The sequence below is a fragment of the Epinephelus fuscoguttatus genome, linkage group LG9 (assembly GCF_011397635.1).
Source record: "Epinephelus fuscoguttatus linkage group LG9, E.fuscoguttatus.final_Chr_v1".
NCBI classification, from domain to species: Eukaryota; Metazoa; Chordata; class Actinopteri; order Perciformes; family Serranidae; genus Epinephelus; species Epinephelus fuscoguttatus.
The window spans coordinates 42,700,706-42,719,090 of NC_064760.1; the positions used below are offsets into that span (position 1 = coordinate 42,700,706).

The 18,385-nt window shown below is 41.9% G+C and overlaps 1 protein-coding gene across 4 annotated transcripts; it reads left to right on the forward strand.

Moving 5' to 3' along the window:
- Positions 1-282: 282 nt before the first annotated feature.
- On the forward strand, positions 283-17,437 carry nocta (nocturnin a). Of its 4 annotated transcripts, none has more exons than XM_049585695.1 (3): positions 283-942; positions 14,822-15,100; positions 15,417-17,437. In XM_049585695.1, the coding sequence occupies exons 1-3, from the start codon at positions 723-725 to the stop codon at positions 16,283-16,285; spliced, it is 1,368 nt and encodes a 455-aa protein (XP_049441652.1). In that variant the 5' UTR covers positions 283-722; the 3' UTR covers positions 16,286-17,437. The 4 variants fall into 4 exon arrangements, with proteins under 4 accessions (XP_049441652.1, XP_049441654.1, XP_049441655.1 ...); XM_049585697.1 differs by lacking the exon at positions 283-942 and adding an exon at positions 7,281-7,532; XM_049585698.1 differs by lacking the exon at positions 283-942 and adding an exon at positions 7,282-7,522.
- Positions 17,438-18,385: the final 948 nt, after the last annotated feature.

The window sequence follows — 18,385 nt, forward strand, 5'->3', positions numbered from 1 at the left end:
ACAAACAAAAAACTCAGGGCCAACAGTTTAGGTCTACATACTGACAGAATGTTGGCTGATCTAGGCCAGTCTGTTCTTATGGATTTACAGGACAGGTTCTCGGGTAAAGGGAGGTGATATAATGTGAAATGGCTTGGGAACAGACGTGAATGGGCATGCTGTTGACGTCATAGTCGTCATACCTGACGAATAAGCGCACTGAACGCTGATTGGCTTGTGTATGCCACGTTAACGCCCTCTTCTCGCATGTGACCGCTTCATTGATACTAGTGTCAGTGCGGCACTAACCACGGGCGGTGTGAAGGGGAGCGCTGTTTGTAGCGTTTTTTAAACTTAGACTTGAATCTGTTTGCAAATGAAAGTCAAACAACCAGGTACATTTACAACAACGTCTATTAAGTTGCTTAAATATATGGCTAATGTTGACGTTTTGTGCTGCCCTCGGTAAAGCATTATGGACTAGCCCATTATTTGCCAACCCCTCCGCAGCCAGAGTTCCGTGACTCACCAGAAAAAATGATGTAACTTTTACCGGCTTTCTATTACCTTCAAAGGCACGAAGACAAAAGGAAGTTAATGCTGTAACACCGCGTGAAGGGAACATTCTCAAGCTTTTTGTAGAATAAATGGCTCAGTTTCTATAGTAGGCTACAGGTGAAAAGACAGCGGCACAGCGCCGGTAACTTTCAGTTGTTTCTCCGCCAGACTCAGTACAGTGAAGAATGAACCCAGCTCGCCGCTGTTCGGCTTTATTGAGCCAGCTGTGTGTTTCGTCGCGTGGGGGGGCGACGACCAGGAGACCGTTTTCACCGGGACCAGTCTCAGCAGCGGCGGGAACAAGGTACTGTCACTCCGGGGTCGGTGTCGGAGGAGGAGGGGGGGTCAAAGTGACCGGTTCCCAGCTGAAGCCGACTGGAGCCTCCACCGCTTCGGCAGCACAAGGTAGGCCTACTGTACATCTCACTCTTTCAACCAGTTCTCCCCAGCCGCGGTGGTTTGACCTTTCTACCCCACTACGTTCAAACAAACTGAACGTTACTCATCAATGTCTATTAACGTTACCATGACTCAAAATGTGGCTGGCGAAATGATCCGCAGGTGTCGATTTCCGGGGGGGAAACACACACACACATCGCCCTGAGTATTGGCATGCCATGGCAATTTGTCTTTCTCATTAACGCCATTTAACTAGTGTTCAAAAATTTCTGGAGAGGACCCTAAACCCCTATTTCATAAGTCCCCGCTGTCTCAGTTTTACCACCATCTTCTGTTAATCTCACAGAAAGCTGCTGCCCTTCCAAATAGAATTTCTGCAACACTTTCTGGCTGCGTGAAAAACTGTGGAAAAAGTTCCACAAGTGAATAATCAAATGTTCAAAACCCACCCCAGTGATTTCAATCAGAGAGAGAGCCCTGAAAACTGAACAAAAAAATAAAATCAGACGAAGTACCAAGGCTGCCAGCCAGAGCAGTCTTTGTCATTTATCAATTAAAGATTTAGTTTATAGAATTTCAGGAGAGTAGCCTACAAGATGAGGTTGCCACATGTCTTGTCTAACCACGTGTACAAAACCCCAAAATATTTAATATATAATGATAGAGAAAAATGGCAAATATTCATTTACAGAACTTCAGAATTAAACTTAACTAAAATACCTGCAAACAATTATGTCCATAAATAAAGTCATTAACTTAATAAAATGTCAGAAAATAGTGGAAAATATCCATCCCAATTTCCTCGACCTCAAAATAACATTTTGAAGGTTTTAAATCCAACCAGCAGTCCATAGGTCAAAGATACTGAGTTTACTACAAAGCAAAAAGCACAGAAATATTGACATTTTAGAAGCTGCAATCAGCAAATTTGAGGCATTTTTATTTTAAAAATGATTGAAACCATCATTTGATTCTCCAAATTGATGCTGATTTAGTTTCTGTTGATCGACTTATCTGTTCATGTTTATAAACGTTTCTGCTCGAATTTAATTTGCAAGCACATAGAACAAAGCCTCACATTAAAGGTATGCAGGAATTGTTGGTTACTGGTAATGCAGCATCGCCAGCAAAAGTGAAAGTCCCAGATTCACTCTTGTTTTCGAACGACTTTTGTCCAGTTGGCGTTTCACCACACTTGAGTTGCATTTTTTTCTGTGCTGTGCCTGCAAATTTCTTAACTTGCTCTTGGGTGTGTGCTGCTGATGCTCTGGTAGGCTACCTGGTCTAGCAACCAGGTTATGGACCTTTTTCACAGCAGACATTTTGACTTGTGTCAGTAGAAAAAGCACAGGTGAAATTGATAACATTAAGGATGGCTGAGTTCCATTCAGTGTCCCAGTAAGCTAGTAACATTTAGCCAACATGGACAATACCAGGGTCTCCCCTAAGTGGAACGCAGCTGTCATTAGTGTCATTGAACACACCTGTGTTGCTCCTACTCTGACGTGTCAAAATGTCTGCCGTGAAAAAGGTCTATTATAAAGTCCCAACCTCAGCTTCAGGCTGTATCCAGAAACATCCTAGACCCAGCAAAATAAGAAAATATAAGAAAATCCAGTCATCATCAGTAATGATTGAGAGGCATTACTTCTGTATGAGTTCATACAGACCTGTTTGTCTGTTTTGTGTGGATGAAGCCAAATCACTTAAACTGTGAACCAAATCTACCTTCGGGTACAAATGAAGTTACCTTACCTTACCTTACCTTACACTGTTTTTTAGGAAAATCCTGCAGAGTATACCTTTTTAAAGATAACATTGGTGAATGCCTTTTTTTGCTAAAAGACTAACAATTTATCAATTCTCAAAATTGTTGTAAATGACTTATTTAGGTCCAAACATAAAGCACAAAAAAAAAATTAAATCACATACTGCTATTTTATCCCTTTGACACACCAGTCAAGCTGCCACAGCTTCTTGCCTCCTGTTGCCGCAGTGATAGAGAATAACGACAGTATTGAGCTTTTGAATGTCTCGTTTCACTGAAAAAACTCTCAGATGGCTCAGTTGACAAGTCAAAAGTAATACGCACTTTGTGTCATACGGAATGAAAATATCACTGAAGTATTTTGAGTTTCAGCTTCCACCTATGAGCTGAGCATACAGGTGCAGCTGATCAAACTAATGTCAGCGGGCGGCGGCATCGCCAAAGCCAGCAAAGCACTATTTAAGAGTGATCTAATCCTCACAGACCTGCCGATGAAAGTAAATCAAAGAAGTTAACTACTATGCTTGCTAAATGTGTGGCAACTGACTGCAGACCAGTCAACATCATGAAAGACTCTGGTCTAAGTGATGTCTTCAGGCTGGCATGTTTTCATAGTTTCAAGACCACACTGTTGTAGCATTGCAGTTCTGATTTGAAAGAAAGAAATCTGAAAGTCAAGATCATACAGTAAATTTCTTTGCTTTCATTTGATTCCCAACCAAGACACTGTGGTAAGAAATGCTTCACCTTGTGAAGATGGACTTCAAAAGTGTCTTGTAATGCATAGTGATGGATTTTTAAACGTCATTAAAAAGACTAATTAATTACTAATCGGAATTAACGATTGAGATTCAGTGATAACTCATTTTTTAAAAAAAGAAACACTAATCATTTGGCAGCCCTAGTTGTCACAGAACAGTGTAAGTTGAAACTTCATTATTCTGAGTAGTTTAATGACTTTGTCCTGTCCATGTTGGCCAATAACTAGCTAGCGTTGGGTACATTTTTATGCATGCTTATCTGTAACATTACCCCATTACTTGTCGACCATACAGTGTGTTTGCTGGAGTTTCCAATGTGGGAGCTCTTTTCTTCATCTAATGTACCTTACGCTGGCCCTGCTGAGTAACTGGTTCTATTTATTCCCTCTCTAAAACTGTGATACAGGATGTTCTTGATGTGGCTCTTAAGCAGATACCTCTGTCTGGTAATCTGTTCCAGTGGCCTCTGTTTCCTTCCTGCCACTGGAGACGATGACACTGCACTTCTCATCCCACTGAATTTAGCACTTCATTTAACTAGCTGACAAATAGGCTGACAGGATTGTGTGGAGAACAAGAGCTCAACCTGCTGCTGAGATGTTAATACACATGATCTGCCTGCTTGCTTTAGATTACAGGAAAGACTACTGCAGATCAGTGCAGCTGGATTTTTAAAACAGCTAGACATTGATAGACATTGGCATGTAAACAGATACATTGAAACTTTACTTTGAAACTCTAAGTTTGAACACTGTGGTTAACAGGTGGTTCAGTTTAGGCACAAAAACCACTTTGTTCTGGTCAGGAGAAGATTACATTTCGGCTTAAAATACCTGGTTTTTGGGGAAGCAATCCCCTTTGGAAACAGCGCGGTCTCTGTAAAAAACACAACTGTCTGCCATGCCACTATTTCAGCAGGAAACACCGCGATGTCTCGGTTTACTGAGCACTGACGCATGGTATTATGACTGTCTAAAGTAAGCCTGATTTTAATAAAATGTTTGCCTTTAAAAACTTGTGGTGATTGAATGTGACACAATCAGGAAGCAGTGTTTGGGTCAAAGTCTTTAAGCAGGTCTGACTAGGTTGAGGGTTTGCCTATTGTAGGTATTGTCAGGAGGAAACATGTCAGGTCTATTATTTCACACCTGTGCTCAGGTCACGTCCACACAAACACAAGCACACACATACTCATGCATGCTCACTCCCACATGGCCTGGGTCAGCAGCAAAAATTAGAAACTTTAATAGTTCCCGTGTTTCTCAGGAGGTTAAAACTCTTAATCTAACTCCATGCAGATCTTAACTGGCCTCCATTTGTAATGGGATTGGTCAGGCCCAGTTATATAACCATAGAGACATGGGTCAAGGGAGAGTGCACACTATGGTTACATCAATCAGTCAGGCCTATATTATCTTTCACTCACAAGTAAAATTTCTTGAATTAGCTTGACAATGTCAACACAACAGCACTAACACTAAAACAGAAAACTGATGTGATGACTGTGATAAAGTTCGGCCAGTTGTACAGATATTAACACACTTGCTTAATCAAATGTGGTGAGTAACAGTTGATCTTTGTAAGTGGTCAAAAGTGGTTGACAAGATTTTAGTAATGATTATCAAAGGTTTCAACCATAGGCTGTATAAAATAATGGACAAAGTCACTGACAGCATCCAATAGTTTGTGGAATCCTATTTTGAAGCCTCAATTTTGGCGTTTTAGCCGTCGGCATCTTGGATTTTTGGAGCTAGATGTAACCATATTTGGAGGTTGGTGCTAACCCTAATGCTAGCTTGGTTTACTGATTTACTGCCACGGTTAACTGTGATAATGCTAATTTTTACTATCAAAAAACAGGCTTAAAACCATTAAAATAAAATGTATTTACTGGGAAAAAGTGAATATCTAACTCTTGAGAGGGTCTTTTAATACAAGATCTTGAACTCTTTAGGCGGCCACAATGTTACACTTGAGTTTAATGAACCTTCTAACACACTGAAATAGCGGCAGCTATTGTGACGCAAATACTCGATTTATCTCGGGCTGTGCCATGGTCATGTTACCTAACCAATGGTGTCGTCGTGGTAGTGACTTACCAGTGAACAACACCCACCTGTCACTTACGATGACCACGCTTTTAATCAATGCCAAAATTAAGCTCTAATAACATTTAAACAGATGCTTTTAAAAAAATTACCCTCCGTACAGCTTTAGAGACCAAACTGTTTATGCACCAGGCTGGAAATATGCTTATTTTTGCCATAAAGTTGAATCTTTTAACATGGGGGTCTATGGGGATTGACTGGCTTCCGGAGCCAGCCTCAAGTGGCCACTCAATGTAGTGCAGTTTTTGGCACTTCTGAGTTGGCTTCATTTTTTTAAGCCAAAGAGGTTGCTCCTTGGTTGCTCCTTTAAGCCAAAGAGGTTGCTCCTTGGTAGCACTGCACATTAATACTGTCATATGCTGCACGCCCCAGTCAGGAATGTATGAACGTATTAAAACTTAAAAAACGCGCTTCCTTGTTGGCTTAATTTTTCAGCCGTGGCAGTTGCAGCTGGGTTTCAACTCAAACAATGGTTGACAGTATCATCCTTTAAACCTCTATAAGTCTCAGTCACTGTCTAGTTTTCAGTGGAATTCTGCAGTTCCACAGAACACTCAGTGTCTGATTAATGTCACATCTATACAGGACAGTCCTTCATTCATTTTTCACCCTGTACCTCTTAATCTAATATGTCACTCAGTAATGCAGTTACTTGGCATGTGTTTGCCAGAGCAGAGGAGACGACGACCTGGAATTTGATCTCTGTCTGTGTAAGCAGCTTCAGTTAGTCCTGGAACTGGACTTCTGCCACCATATGCTCTTTTCGTTGGTACAGAGAAAAAAAAACTACACAAGTGCAAAGTGAGGGCGACAGTGGTGCTGATTTGTAGGTTTTCTGCTATACAGATGATTTATATGTAACTCACTTGGTTAGCTACACTTTTACTGTTGCTTGTTCTGTTACTTTATTCACTCTTGCTAGCACTACTATACAACAGTATGTGATAAATTTCTTGTACCATTTAGGCTTGGGCGGTTTTTAATTTTTAATAACTTCCTGAAGTTTTACTGGGGCATGCAGCATATGACAGTATTAGTGTGCAGTGCTACCAAGCAGCCACCCCTGCAGCTAAAAAATGAAGCCAACTCAGAAGTGCCAAAAACTGCACCTTGTTGAATGGCCGCTTGAGGCTGGCTCCTGTAGCCAGTCAATCCCCATAGACCCGCATGTTAAAATGCCCAACTTTACAGCAGAAATAAACATGTTTACAACCTGGTACAAAAAACTGTTTTGGTCTCTATAGCTAATTTCCACAATCGTGACAACGGTACAGGGGTGAATTTTTACGAATCACCTATTTACATTTTAGCAGTAGTAGAAATAAGATATATCAGGCTTTAATACACACACAACACTTGTTAATAAGATACACCCAGTGTTGGTTTTGGTCTTTTTATATTGTTTACAGTAAGAAAAATAAATAATATTACCAAAACTATCTTTGAAGTGTACTGGCTGTTGGCATTTTTTGCAGCAGGCACACTTACCTTCTGTCCTGGTGGCTTATGAGTGCCATCTTAGGACATACTGTATGTTGAAGGTACAATGAAAACAAAGTGAATGTGGCCACTTGTGACAAAAGTGTGACTGACATTCCAGTTGACTGAGTTTCCTCCCTGAATTGTCTATGCTGCAGTGCTCTATTACTGTGTGTGTGTGTGTGTGTGTGTGTGTGTGAGTGAGAGATAAGGAGAGCATTCTTGGATGGGCTAGTTAATGACTGAGTCAACTCCTTGATCTGACTGCCACAGCAGCAGTCACTGGGACTGTCTCATGAGAGTCACATTGTCCCTCCATAGTCACATCCAGCAGACTGTGTGCTAACACTCAGTCCTGGTCTATAGGGAGAGAGAAGGAGGAAGAGCAAGGGATGACTGAGAGGACGAAAGGCACGAAGAGAGGAAGAGTGATAGGTGGATAACCAGTGGACAGACCGAAAACTGTGTGTGTATGTATGTGTGAGTGTATCAATTTCCTTCATCCATTTTATTCCATCTATTGCTGCTATTGCTGTATTTTTATATGTGGCCAACAGTTAAATGAAATCTGGTCCAGTCAGTGTCATTGTCCTCTGATAGTGTGGATGGGATGCAGTTTGACTGAAGACATTATCATTGTAGAAAACATCAGCATCCAGACCTTTGGAATCCACATCTCAGCTGTGTATGAATGATAAGGGAGAAGGAGAACATTATGTATGACAAAGTATGACTAAGTAATCACATTGTTTGCAAAATAGTGGTTGATATGATGTATATCTATATGACATAATTGTTCATTTTGAGGTCACAGTTAGTCGTGGTGTTATCCCTGTCAGGAATAAGTCTGGAGGGGATCATGTGTGCAGTCATGTGTTAGTGTGTGTATTTGTCTGTCCGCAGCTAATCTCAAATACTACTGGACCAATCAGCCTAATATTTTGTGTGCACATTTATGACTGAATGCTCAAGGACCTCTGGTGGTCACAGTGATTTGTAATTGTTGGAAAACCTGTTTCATTGACTGTTTTATATCATTGCTGACTCCTCACTCCTCTTAACCAGCTGTGAGGGACTGCAAGTCCTTAACAGAATCACACGGCAAAAGTATGGAGCACAAAGCATTTCTGGAGCTTTGGTCTCATTTTGAACTGTAGCATCTGCAGATTAATTCCACAGCAGATATGTTTGGATCCACTAAAGTTAGGCACAATAAGAGATTTTATACAACAGTTAGTTCCGGCCCTGCAATCTGATTGGTCGAGAGACAGTAAAACCGTGATGATATTGGAGTACAACATCATGGTTATTTCACTGTGTATGTATCACTCCGCCTCACAGCTGATTGCAATCAACAATCAAATCAAAACTGACGGTTAGTGTCAGAGGCCGTTTACACGTTGCCGGCTATTTTCATAAACGGACATTTCACCGTCTCCGTTTTCAAAAAGATCTTCGTTTACACTTACCCGTGTATATACACAACAGCACGCCAAACCTGTAGGTGGCAGTGTAACGAGAAGCTCAAGCCTTCCATGTATCCATTGTCACCATAGCAACATAGGTCGCACTTTTGACACAGGCGCAAGTTACGGCGCATACTGTGACGTCGGCTGCCTATAACTCCGTTTATCTCCGTTTATCTCAGTTTACATGCAAACGCGCAACCGGAGTTTTCCAAAATCTCCACTCTGGCCGGAGTTTTTAGAAAGACTCGTTTTCAGAGGAGAAATCTCCGTTTGCGTGTAAACGAAGGGCACAAACGAAGGAAGATGTCTCCGTTTATCAAAATCACCGTGTACGTGTAAACGGCCTCTCAGTTAGGTCAGCAGTTGTGTTGTAGGCTAATTAATTCATCCACTGTCAAACAGCCAAAAATATGGATTTATTTCCTAAAATAAGTTTTGAATTGAACTATGAATGATCATCAGAGGAAGATGAGGGAGAGGAGAAGCTGAATCCATCTGAGCACACATCCAGGTTTGTCAGTGTTTCATCAGCGGAGCTCAATGACTTGAAGAAAAGCAACATACTGTCAGATCAGAAGGCAGAGTCGGCTGTGCCTGTGAAGCAACAGTCCACCATGCAGTCACCAGAGACTTATTTCATCGGCTGCACAATTAATGGAAACGTGCAGATAAATGTGTATAAAGAGTAAGTGCCTGGCGCACCATGTCTGCGTTACATAGCAACGGTGACAGCGGAGTCCTGGGGGAACTATTTTTGTTGGCGGAAGACAAATAAAATGCTTAAATTATCTATTTTGTCCTCATTTTTCAACATTTCTTAATCAGCCTTGCTTATTTAACTGTTGAACTGTTGTATAAAAGCAATATCACACTCGAGCTCGTGCCTACGACCGAATCACAGCGGTGACGATATCACAGTACAACATCACTCCCTCTCGTGTGATATTGCTTAATTATAAAACACCTTTGTAATCTCCACCACCATACTGGGTGTAAGGGCTCCAGGAGGGACAACTTGTGCATTGTCTAGAATGGCAGCAATCAGCTCCGGTGGCCAACTGGCAGAGTTCTGCACTCTCTGTCAAGTTTAGCACTGTTTTGTATTACACGCATTTCATAGTTCTGCGTTGAATCAACGCCGTAGCTATGGCGTAGTCTCCACGTTGACATAGAGCCTATGCCGTAACCTACGCCACAGCCTGACGTGCACCTCCCCAGAATTGTACACCGCGTCGCGGTGATTCAGACCTCCTATCTTGTCGCTGTATACTGACACCATTTCCCTCAGTGGAAAGGAAGCCTGTATTTAAAACGTGTTTAGTGTGACAGTTGGTTTGTCGGTGAACCTTGTGAGTTGTAATGGTGCCATTTTGTATGTCATTACCTTCGTTAAATGCTGCTGTTGTCCTTGGTTTTATATGAGAAGAGGAAAAGATCGCCGGCTGTTAGGCTAATCAATACAATTAAAAATGCAATAGGCTTGTGCTAATAACGTTAGCATGTTGTATTTGTTTAAAAAATGTGTTTAGTACAGGACAGTTGTTTTGTCAGTGAACTTTGTGAGTTGTAATGGAGCAAAACTGTGTGCTGTTACCTTTGTTTTTGCGGTTGTCCTTGGTTTTATATGAGAAAGTCGCTAGTTGCTAGGCTAATTTATACAATATAAAATGTCATAGGCTTGTGCTAATAACGTTAGCATGTTGTATTTGTGGGGAAAATGTGTCCGGATTTCCACAAGTGTTTGTCTGTGACTCCTGCGAGTTGTAGTGAAGCCAATCTGTGTACTTGTGTTTGAAATTGTTATAATTCATTGATCCACTGATTTATTTTTATTTTTAAATGAAGCACCCTCAGGTTAAAACGTAGTTTGTCCAGTACTTGGACAGAGCCTCTGGTGATATTTTGCAAGGATGGACAAAATATTTTAGTCATCTTAAAAGATAAATACATGAATTGTGGGGCCAAAATGATTGGTCAAGTGACAGAAAATCAGAGGAAAAGAGGATGGTCTTTGCTCATGCTTTGGGTGTCTAGATACAGCGGGGACACGGATTAATGGGGAAAAGCCACAAAAAGTGCACTTTACATGTCACCTTTTGAGGTGTATGTATGAGTAGTTGAGTATCACCATCCTCCCCCTGGGTTTTATGAAGTATGTTAGTGTTCCACAGGTTTTGTATACCATTATGCTCAGGAAAGAGTGCACACTGACCCAAAGTCAGATGAGTGAATTAACCAGCTTAACAAATGTCTCCAACCATGTAAATGTGCCACTGACAGAGAGAACAACCCACACTGTGTCTTTCCTTCCCTCCTCTATTCTCACATATCCAGAGAACACGGTGACACCACACCGGATAGCCCTGCCAACCCCACCTGTTACACAACATACCCATTCTTGTCAAAACCCCACCTACTCATCCTTTTAGTTAGGCAACATCCTCATTCATGCCACACGAACACACACATCAAATACACTCCTACCCACCCCCGCAACTCTGACCATCCTCACTCTCCTTTCCATCTTCCTTTTTTAATGCTCAAGATGCTTCTTGTTCTTCACAATCAGCATAAGGCGATTGTGATAATGAAGAAACCTTATTGGTCCTCATGTTTCTCTCTCCATGTCTGAGACAGGCTCACTGTGTCTACCTGCTCTCTAGAGGTCGTTCTGTCACCCAGTGAGTGAGAGGGATAGACGGGGAGGGAGGGGTAGAGACTGATGATTCAGAGAGAGGGAGACAGACGTCCTAGAAGGCGGGACAGATAAAGGATGAGTCACAGCATATGTAGTAGTAGAGGATAAAAGGGTAGGAGTGAATGGCAGGCAGATTGTCCTCAGACGCAGGAAGAAGGACGAAAGCATTTGACGTAGGAGGAAGAAGGAGGAAAGCATTTGACAAGACATGGAGGCTGTGGGTAAGACATTTATACTACACAGTTACTTAAAGTGACTGGAACAGTGAGTAAGAGACAAGCAGGCAGCAGTGAGGAGGTGAAAGGTGAGGGCCTCACTGTCTCAGAGGCTCTACTGTTATCGGTGATGTCAGAGTAACTGTTGAGGAGGGAAGCAAAGGAAGATGGTATGGATGCACTGATTTTTTGGCTCAACATTTATATCGGGTGATATTCGTCTTGTTGACTGCCACCAGCCAATCAGCAAATAAGATGACATTCACCAATGGCAGTGGCCGATGTTTTTCTGTAGTGTCATATCAACTGAAATAAATGAGCAGGTGCAAGGAAAATACATTGAATATTAATTACTGACATCTAACAGCTTGCATTACGTTACATTATGATGCATTCAAGCTCTATTCAGTAGAAATGAGTGTTTGTGAACGTTAACATTCTCATTTAATGTAATCTTGTAAAATGTAGTTTTTGGTGAGAAACTTGAATAAATACAGCTGTTTGAAGAAGAAATGTGTTTTTTTAAACAGCAATATAAGATATAGAGAAAGAATTATGAAATATAAAGTAAAAAGACTTTTGAAGCAGTTTTTTAAGATGTTTTTCAAGTGAAAGGTGAAATTAAAGGTTGTATTATAAACATGTATGAATGACTTTGTGCTTATTCAAAGGTAGTATAATGAAAGGCTGAAAGACTTAAAACAGTTTTAGTTATTTTTTAAAGTGTAGATTTAAGTGACCATCCCAAGACACATCCGTTTAGTAATGATGCTGTTAAATCAGCATCTTGATATGCCACACCCATCAGGTGGATGGATTATCTTGGAAAAAGAGAAGTGCTCACTGACACAGATTTGGACAAATTTGCGACCAAAATGTAAGAGAAATATTGAGCGCGTGAAAACTTTAATGCCAAAAACAACCAAATAGCCATTGCAGTGTTTTCCCTATATGCATTCTGCAGCAGCCACGTGCCTGAACTGTAGCAGCACCATGAGTGTAAGAACAATACAAATTTCTGTGGTTAGTTCACGACTGTAATGACATCAGGACAGCTGAGTTTCTTTTATCTGAAGTGCTAGAGTCAGTTGAATGGGTGACGTGAAGTTAATGTTGTTGGTAACCTGCCATAACAAACAGGTGAACAACATGCCAATGTGCTGATGGATTTTGTGTTTTTAGATCAGAGAATAACGGAATAAATAATGGACCACATTATTCTCCACGGTAATGAGAAAATCAACCCTGCTGTTCTTCACCATTGTTTTGTAAGAAAGAAAAAAGACAGATGACCCAAATTCAAAAGTGACATGTTTTTTTTTAATAAATAAGTGCTGTGCTGTGGACCTAGTTTATGCCGATGTGAAAGGTGGTTCAAGTGGATTTGGAAAAATAATTGGTAAATATTTACGAAAGTAAGTTAGCTGTTAAATATTTAAAGAAACTTTTTAAGTGTTTTACTAGAGAACAGAATTTGGCATGGCAGTAGGTGGTAGTGCTCAGTTGTGCTAGCCCTCCATTATTACCACCACCACCCCTTGCCCTTCCACCAGGCCAAAGCAGTCAGCCTAGGCCTTAAGCTCTCAACATGCACTGGTCAGTGGTGGGAAAACATTCAGTACGTTTACATGAGGTTTGAGAAAAATAATTTATTGTGTTTGTCCGAATGAAACCGGACTTTTAAAATACATGTAAAAATGTTAGTCCTATTGAAACTGTACTAAATGGTATTTCTCACAGTTGGACTAACACACCCACATAATGTAATTACTCTTGCATGCATACAGTCATTTGGACCCAAACTGGCCAAGGAGCTCTACGCATGCTCCCGAGTTTCCACCCTGGGTTTGACCCGGAAGCCAAATAGGATTAAATGTGTAACAGAAGAAGAAGGCAGTAACAACATGCAAAATCTACATCTAGACCCTTGCAGTTTTGGACAGACAAAATGTACAGAGCTTTGAAGCTGTCCCAACATGGTACCCGTTTGCCACTAACTGTAGCTAACTTGTTCGTAGATTGTTTGGTCTGTGATGTAATAGCTCAAAAAAAAAAGGTCCAATACTAACAAGCTGAAAGGGGGCATATTACCTATCGTAGCAGAGTCAGACATACTTCAGTCAATAAATCAATTCCCCTCCCATGCTTGTATACTGGCGCAAGAACAGTGGTCCAAGTAAACAGCCTAGTTGAGCCATGACCATAGCTCAACCTAACTGAGCATGTTAACGTACTGACTGATCAATGCATCTTCAGAAATGTTACTAGGACAACAACAAAGTAAAAATCTCATTTATTTTAGCAATTATCCAGCAGCATTCCAAGTTTGTGTTTTCTCCAGTTTAGCAACATTGCCCGGAGTCAACCTGCCTTGTCTCATAGTGTTGTAGATACAGGAAAGCACACATGATCCTCTGTTTGAGTATCTACTACACAGCCAGTCTCGTGTGCCTGACAGTCCAATACAACAGTCTCTGTACAAGCTTTGACCTCTGACAGTTTAAAGATTGATCTACCAACTACCAGTTGAAGCAAGAGATAACGTGACTTTGTTGTGGCAGACATATCAGGCTGATATCATGATGTCCTGTCAGTGCCTCTCCTCCCTTTGCATGATGTTTGTTTTCTCTTGGTCAGGACTTAGTGAGTGCTCTGAACAAATGTTTAATGTTCTGAAACATAGAACAGCCAAAGCAACCAAAATAGCAGCAAAACCTTTGTCCTGTCTACAGGGCAGACTGTTGGCACGTCTCTATTTATGTTGGCAGTGAAGGTGTACAGTCTCTCAGTTCAATGGTTTTCATGCTACTCTTCCTGACTGGTGGGGTCATAGGGGTAAAGGTCGTTCTTTACTGGCTTCATATGGCCTCAATAAAGATTCAAAATCATGTCACAAACTGTGTGGAGGCTTGCTAATCTGACTCTAGTCAACCTTTTTGATCAATCCCATTTCCTTTCCATCTCTCAAAACCTTATAGGTAGTACGGCATAGTATAAAAATTGTAAACTTAAAACTTGAGGGTCATATGAAAACCACCAGACAAAATGTTTTTATACCCATGGTTCATACTTACACCATTCTGAGAGAATGGAGAGCAGAAACTGAAACCTCAAAGCACATCTAAAAGAAACCACATGGTGCTTCTGTTAAAGTGGGACTCTGTACATAACTGCAAAAGAAGGAACAACACAATTGTATTCTTAATGACAGGTTGAATTCATAAGCACTTAAACACACACTTGCTCAAGTCAATATGCTCTGGGGTTTGCTGATACAATCTTACTTGATCTGGTATGATCAGTAGCTTATGGTGGCTAATGTTACCAAACACACACAGAGCTCTTTTAATGACCTCACGTGTTTCTCCCTTGTTTCCTCTCCATTAGTGTGTCCAATGGGTGGCAGCAGCAGCAGGCTGTTTGGCACGTTGGCCCAGTCACTGAACAGTGCTCCTTTGGCCCAGCCTGACCCGTACCCAGAGGACAACCCAGACCAGGACCTGGCTGAGATCGACCCAGACCAGCTGCTCCGAGAGTGCGAGGAGGCCCTGCAGAGGCGTCCAGCGCGGCCACATCGGGATCTGGTCTATCCCAGCGGTGTGGTTCCCTGCCGCCACAAGCATAATCCATCCATACGGATCATGCAGTGGAATATACTCGCACAAGGTAGACATCCTTGGATCAACCATACGTCTGTGGATTTGTGAGGATTCCAGTGACTTGAATAATTTTAGAAGTTTGGAGGGCTTACTTGCACACTAGCAGCGTGGCTGTAGCATTTCAAGTTTGGTTTTTGACCACATACTGTACCTGCAGAACAAAAGACATCCCCAATCAGCCGCAGCTGCCGTTTGTGTTCAGTGTTGATTCTGCTAACATGCTAAACTAAGATGTATGACCATTTGGCTCAAAGCACCACTGTGAGTCCAAAATAAAAATGAATGAATTTGGCATAAAAATGACACTGTCTCTTTGTTTGCAGCTCTTGGTGAGGGAAAGGACGGGTTCATCCGCTGTCCACTGGACGCTCTCAACTGGGAGGAAAGGAAGTACCTGATCCTGGAGGAGATCCTTACCTACAGCCCAGACATCCTGTGCCTACAGGAAGTGGACCACTACTTTGACACTTTCCAGCCCATCATGGCCAGCCTCGGTTACCATGGCACCTTCCTGGCCAAACCTTGGTCTCCCTGTCTAGATGTTGAGCAGAATAATGGTCCTGATGGCTGCGCTCTGTTTTTCCGCCGCTCACGCTTCTCTCTCCAGTCCACTGCTCACCTGCGGCTGTCAGCCATGATGCTGCCCACCAACCAGGTAGCCATCGTCCAGACACTGAACTGCCAGGTAACGGGCCAGAAGCTGTGCGTGGCCGTGACCCATCTGAAAGCTCGTAGTGGCTGGGAGAGGCTGCGTAGTGCGCAGGGTGCTGACTTGCTGCAAAGTTTACGCAGCATAACGTCTGCTAACGTCAGCAGCAGACAGAACGAGGCGGTGTCAGGCACCATCCCTTTGGTAGTGTGTGGGGACTTTAACGCAGAACCCTCAGAAGATGTTTACCGGCGCTTCAGCTCCTCCACTCTTGGCCTGAACTCCGCATACAAGCTGCTTAGCCGTGATGGGCAGACAGAGCCAGCCTATACCACGTGGAAGATCCGCCCCTCCGGAGAGAGCTGCAGCACTCTGGACTATATCTGGTATACCCATGATGCTTTGAGTGTTGAGTGCCTGTTGGACATTCCCACAGAGGAGCAGATCGGCCCAGACCGCCTCCCCTCCTACCACTACCCCTCTGACCATCTATCACTGCTCTGTGACATCAGCTTCAGGGAGGAGCCCCATAGATTGATGTAGGCTGCCAATGACAGCAGCAGGCCTGGACCAATAGGAGGACTGAGTGAGTGGACTGTTTGAAACAAACTCAGTGTTTACTGTAAGTAAGGAAAGTGAACTTGATATCTATCAGACTGAGTTGTGGCAGGGGAAGTCTGACTGGAGTGTGAAGAATTTGCAATAATGAGACACAAACCACTTTCTGTAATGTTATTATTTTAAAGATAGTCTTGATGTGGAATATTGGAAGAAGTGAAATGAGACATTGTAACATCATTTCTGATGGAGAGGATACTTCTAGTAATAGCAGTACATTTGGATTTGATCCATTGACTTGTGTCAAGGTGTGTCAATCCCCATGTTACTTTTTTTTTTTTAGCCGTTTAACTAAACACTGTGTTTCTTTAACTGAACTTCAGCTGAAATGGCAGGTTCATCTGCTGAAGTTTGCACACTGAAAACCAACTGCAATACGACTTTTATCATTTATTTAATTATTTTATTCCTTTAACAGTTGATTATACCATAATCAACAGTTTTTCCTATAGTGTTTTTAAATTAATTATTTTGCATTGAAGTAATCCTCCCTGGTCCCTCACACAGACTGTATATAAAGATGGACAACAAGTCTCCCCCTCCCCACAAAAATGAAGCCAAAATATCTTGGATACAGGTGCTGCCATCTTGTGCTGGTGATGTCATTTGGAGGCAAGGGAGTGGGGGTGGAGCTGCTATATCGAGGCCCCGGCCAACATAAACGCAAGTCAATCACAGCTGTCAATCATAATGTTACACCCCCTTTTTATAGCATCAAATAACTTATTAAAACCAAACTGATGAGAAAAACAAACACCTGAATAAACTCTTATCACTGTGACAAGACCATCATTGGGAAAAAATGTATTTGACGTGTACTTTGATCTTTCAGTTCAACCCATGTCTGCTAACATGGAGGGGGTGGGGTTTATGACCAATATTGCAGCCAACCACCAGGAGGAAGCAATCCAGATGTTTTGGCTTCACTTTTGGGGAGCTGTCATGTCGTCCATCTTTATATACAGATGGTGGCCTCTCAGTTTGACATTGCTTATCATGACAGTGTTGTTGCTGTGACTACTGTGAACATGAGGAGAAATGTTAGTATATGAAATAAAGTAATTATTTTTTCTCTTATTCTTGTCTTTTTTTGTTACTGATTTCTTGGTTGGTACAGTTTACTCATTAAGAATTATGCAGTTGATTTGTTTCAACACACACACACACACACACACACACACACACACACACATGCTTCTTTTCACACACCACTTAGCTAACAGTTTGGTATGTAAGATTACTCAACTGAAGACTGCTTTTTAAGGAAAACGTCCCACAGATATTCTTGAGTATATACATTCTGTGGCCAAAGAATGTGGACACCTCTGTACAGTTATGTGTGCTCTCATCTGGGGCTGTTTTTTTCTGGTGTGGGCCATTTTGTTTAAATAAAGGGAACTTAATATACACCATACAAAGGCACAGCATTCACACATATGTGAAAGAACACAGGAATGATAGACAAGAGGAGAGCATCCTAATGGACTGAGATCCAGCGCCCCCTTTGGCAAGTATCACAGCTTCTAAACACTTTTTGTAGCCAGCTAAGAGTCTTCAGTTCTTGTTTGGGGGATTTTCACCCATTCTTCCTGCAAAAGGCTTCTAGCTCTGTGAGATTCTTGGGCCGTCTTGCATGCACTGCTCTTTTGAGGGCTATCCACAGATTTTTAATGATGTTTAGGTCGGGGGACTGTGAGGGCCATGGCAAAACCTTCAGCTTGCTCCTCTTGAGGTAGTCCATTGTGGATTTAGAGGTGTCTTCAGGATCACTGTCCTGTTGTAGAAGCCATTCTCTCTTCATCTTCAGCTTTTTTTCAGATGGTGGGATGTTTGCTTCCAAAATTTGCTGAAATATAACTGAATCCATTCTTCCCTGTGAAATGTTCCCCATACCACTGGCGGCAACATAAGCCCAAAGCATGATCGATCCACTCTGTGTTTAACAGTTGACAGACAGGTGTTCTTTTCATGAAATTCTACACCTTTTTTTCTCCAAACATACCTTTGCTCTCTGTGTCCAGAAAG

Bases quoted from the DNA above. Each gene is read 5' to 3' on its own strand.
- nocta (XM_049585695.1), top strand. From the start codon at position 723: ATGAACCCAGCTCGCCGCTGTTCGGCTTTATTGAGCCAGCTGTGTGTT. The intron at 943-14,821 runs GTAGGCCTACTG...CCTCTCCATTAG, and splicing joins CACCGCTTCGGCAGCACAAG to TGTGTCCAATGGGTGGCAGC. The intron at 15,101-15,416 runs GTAGACATCCTT...CTTTGTTTGCAG, and splicing joins GTGGAATATACTCGCACAAG to CTCTTGGTGAGGGAAAGGAC.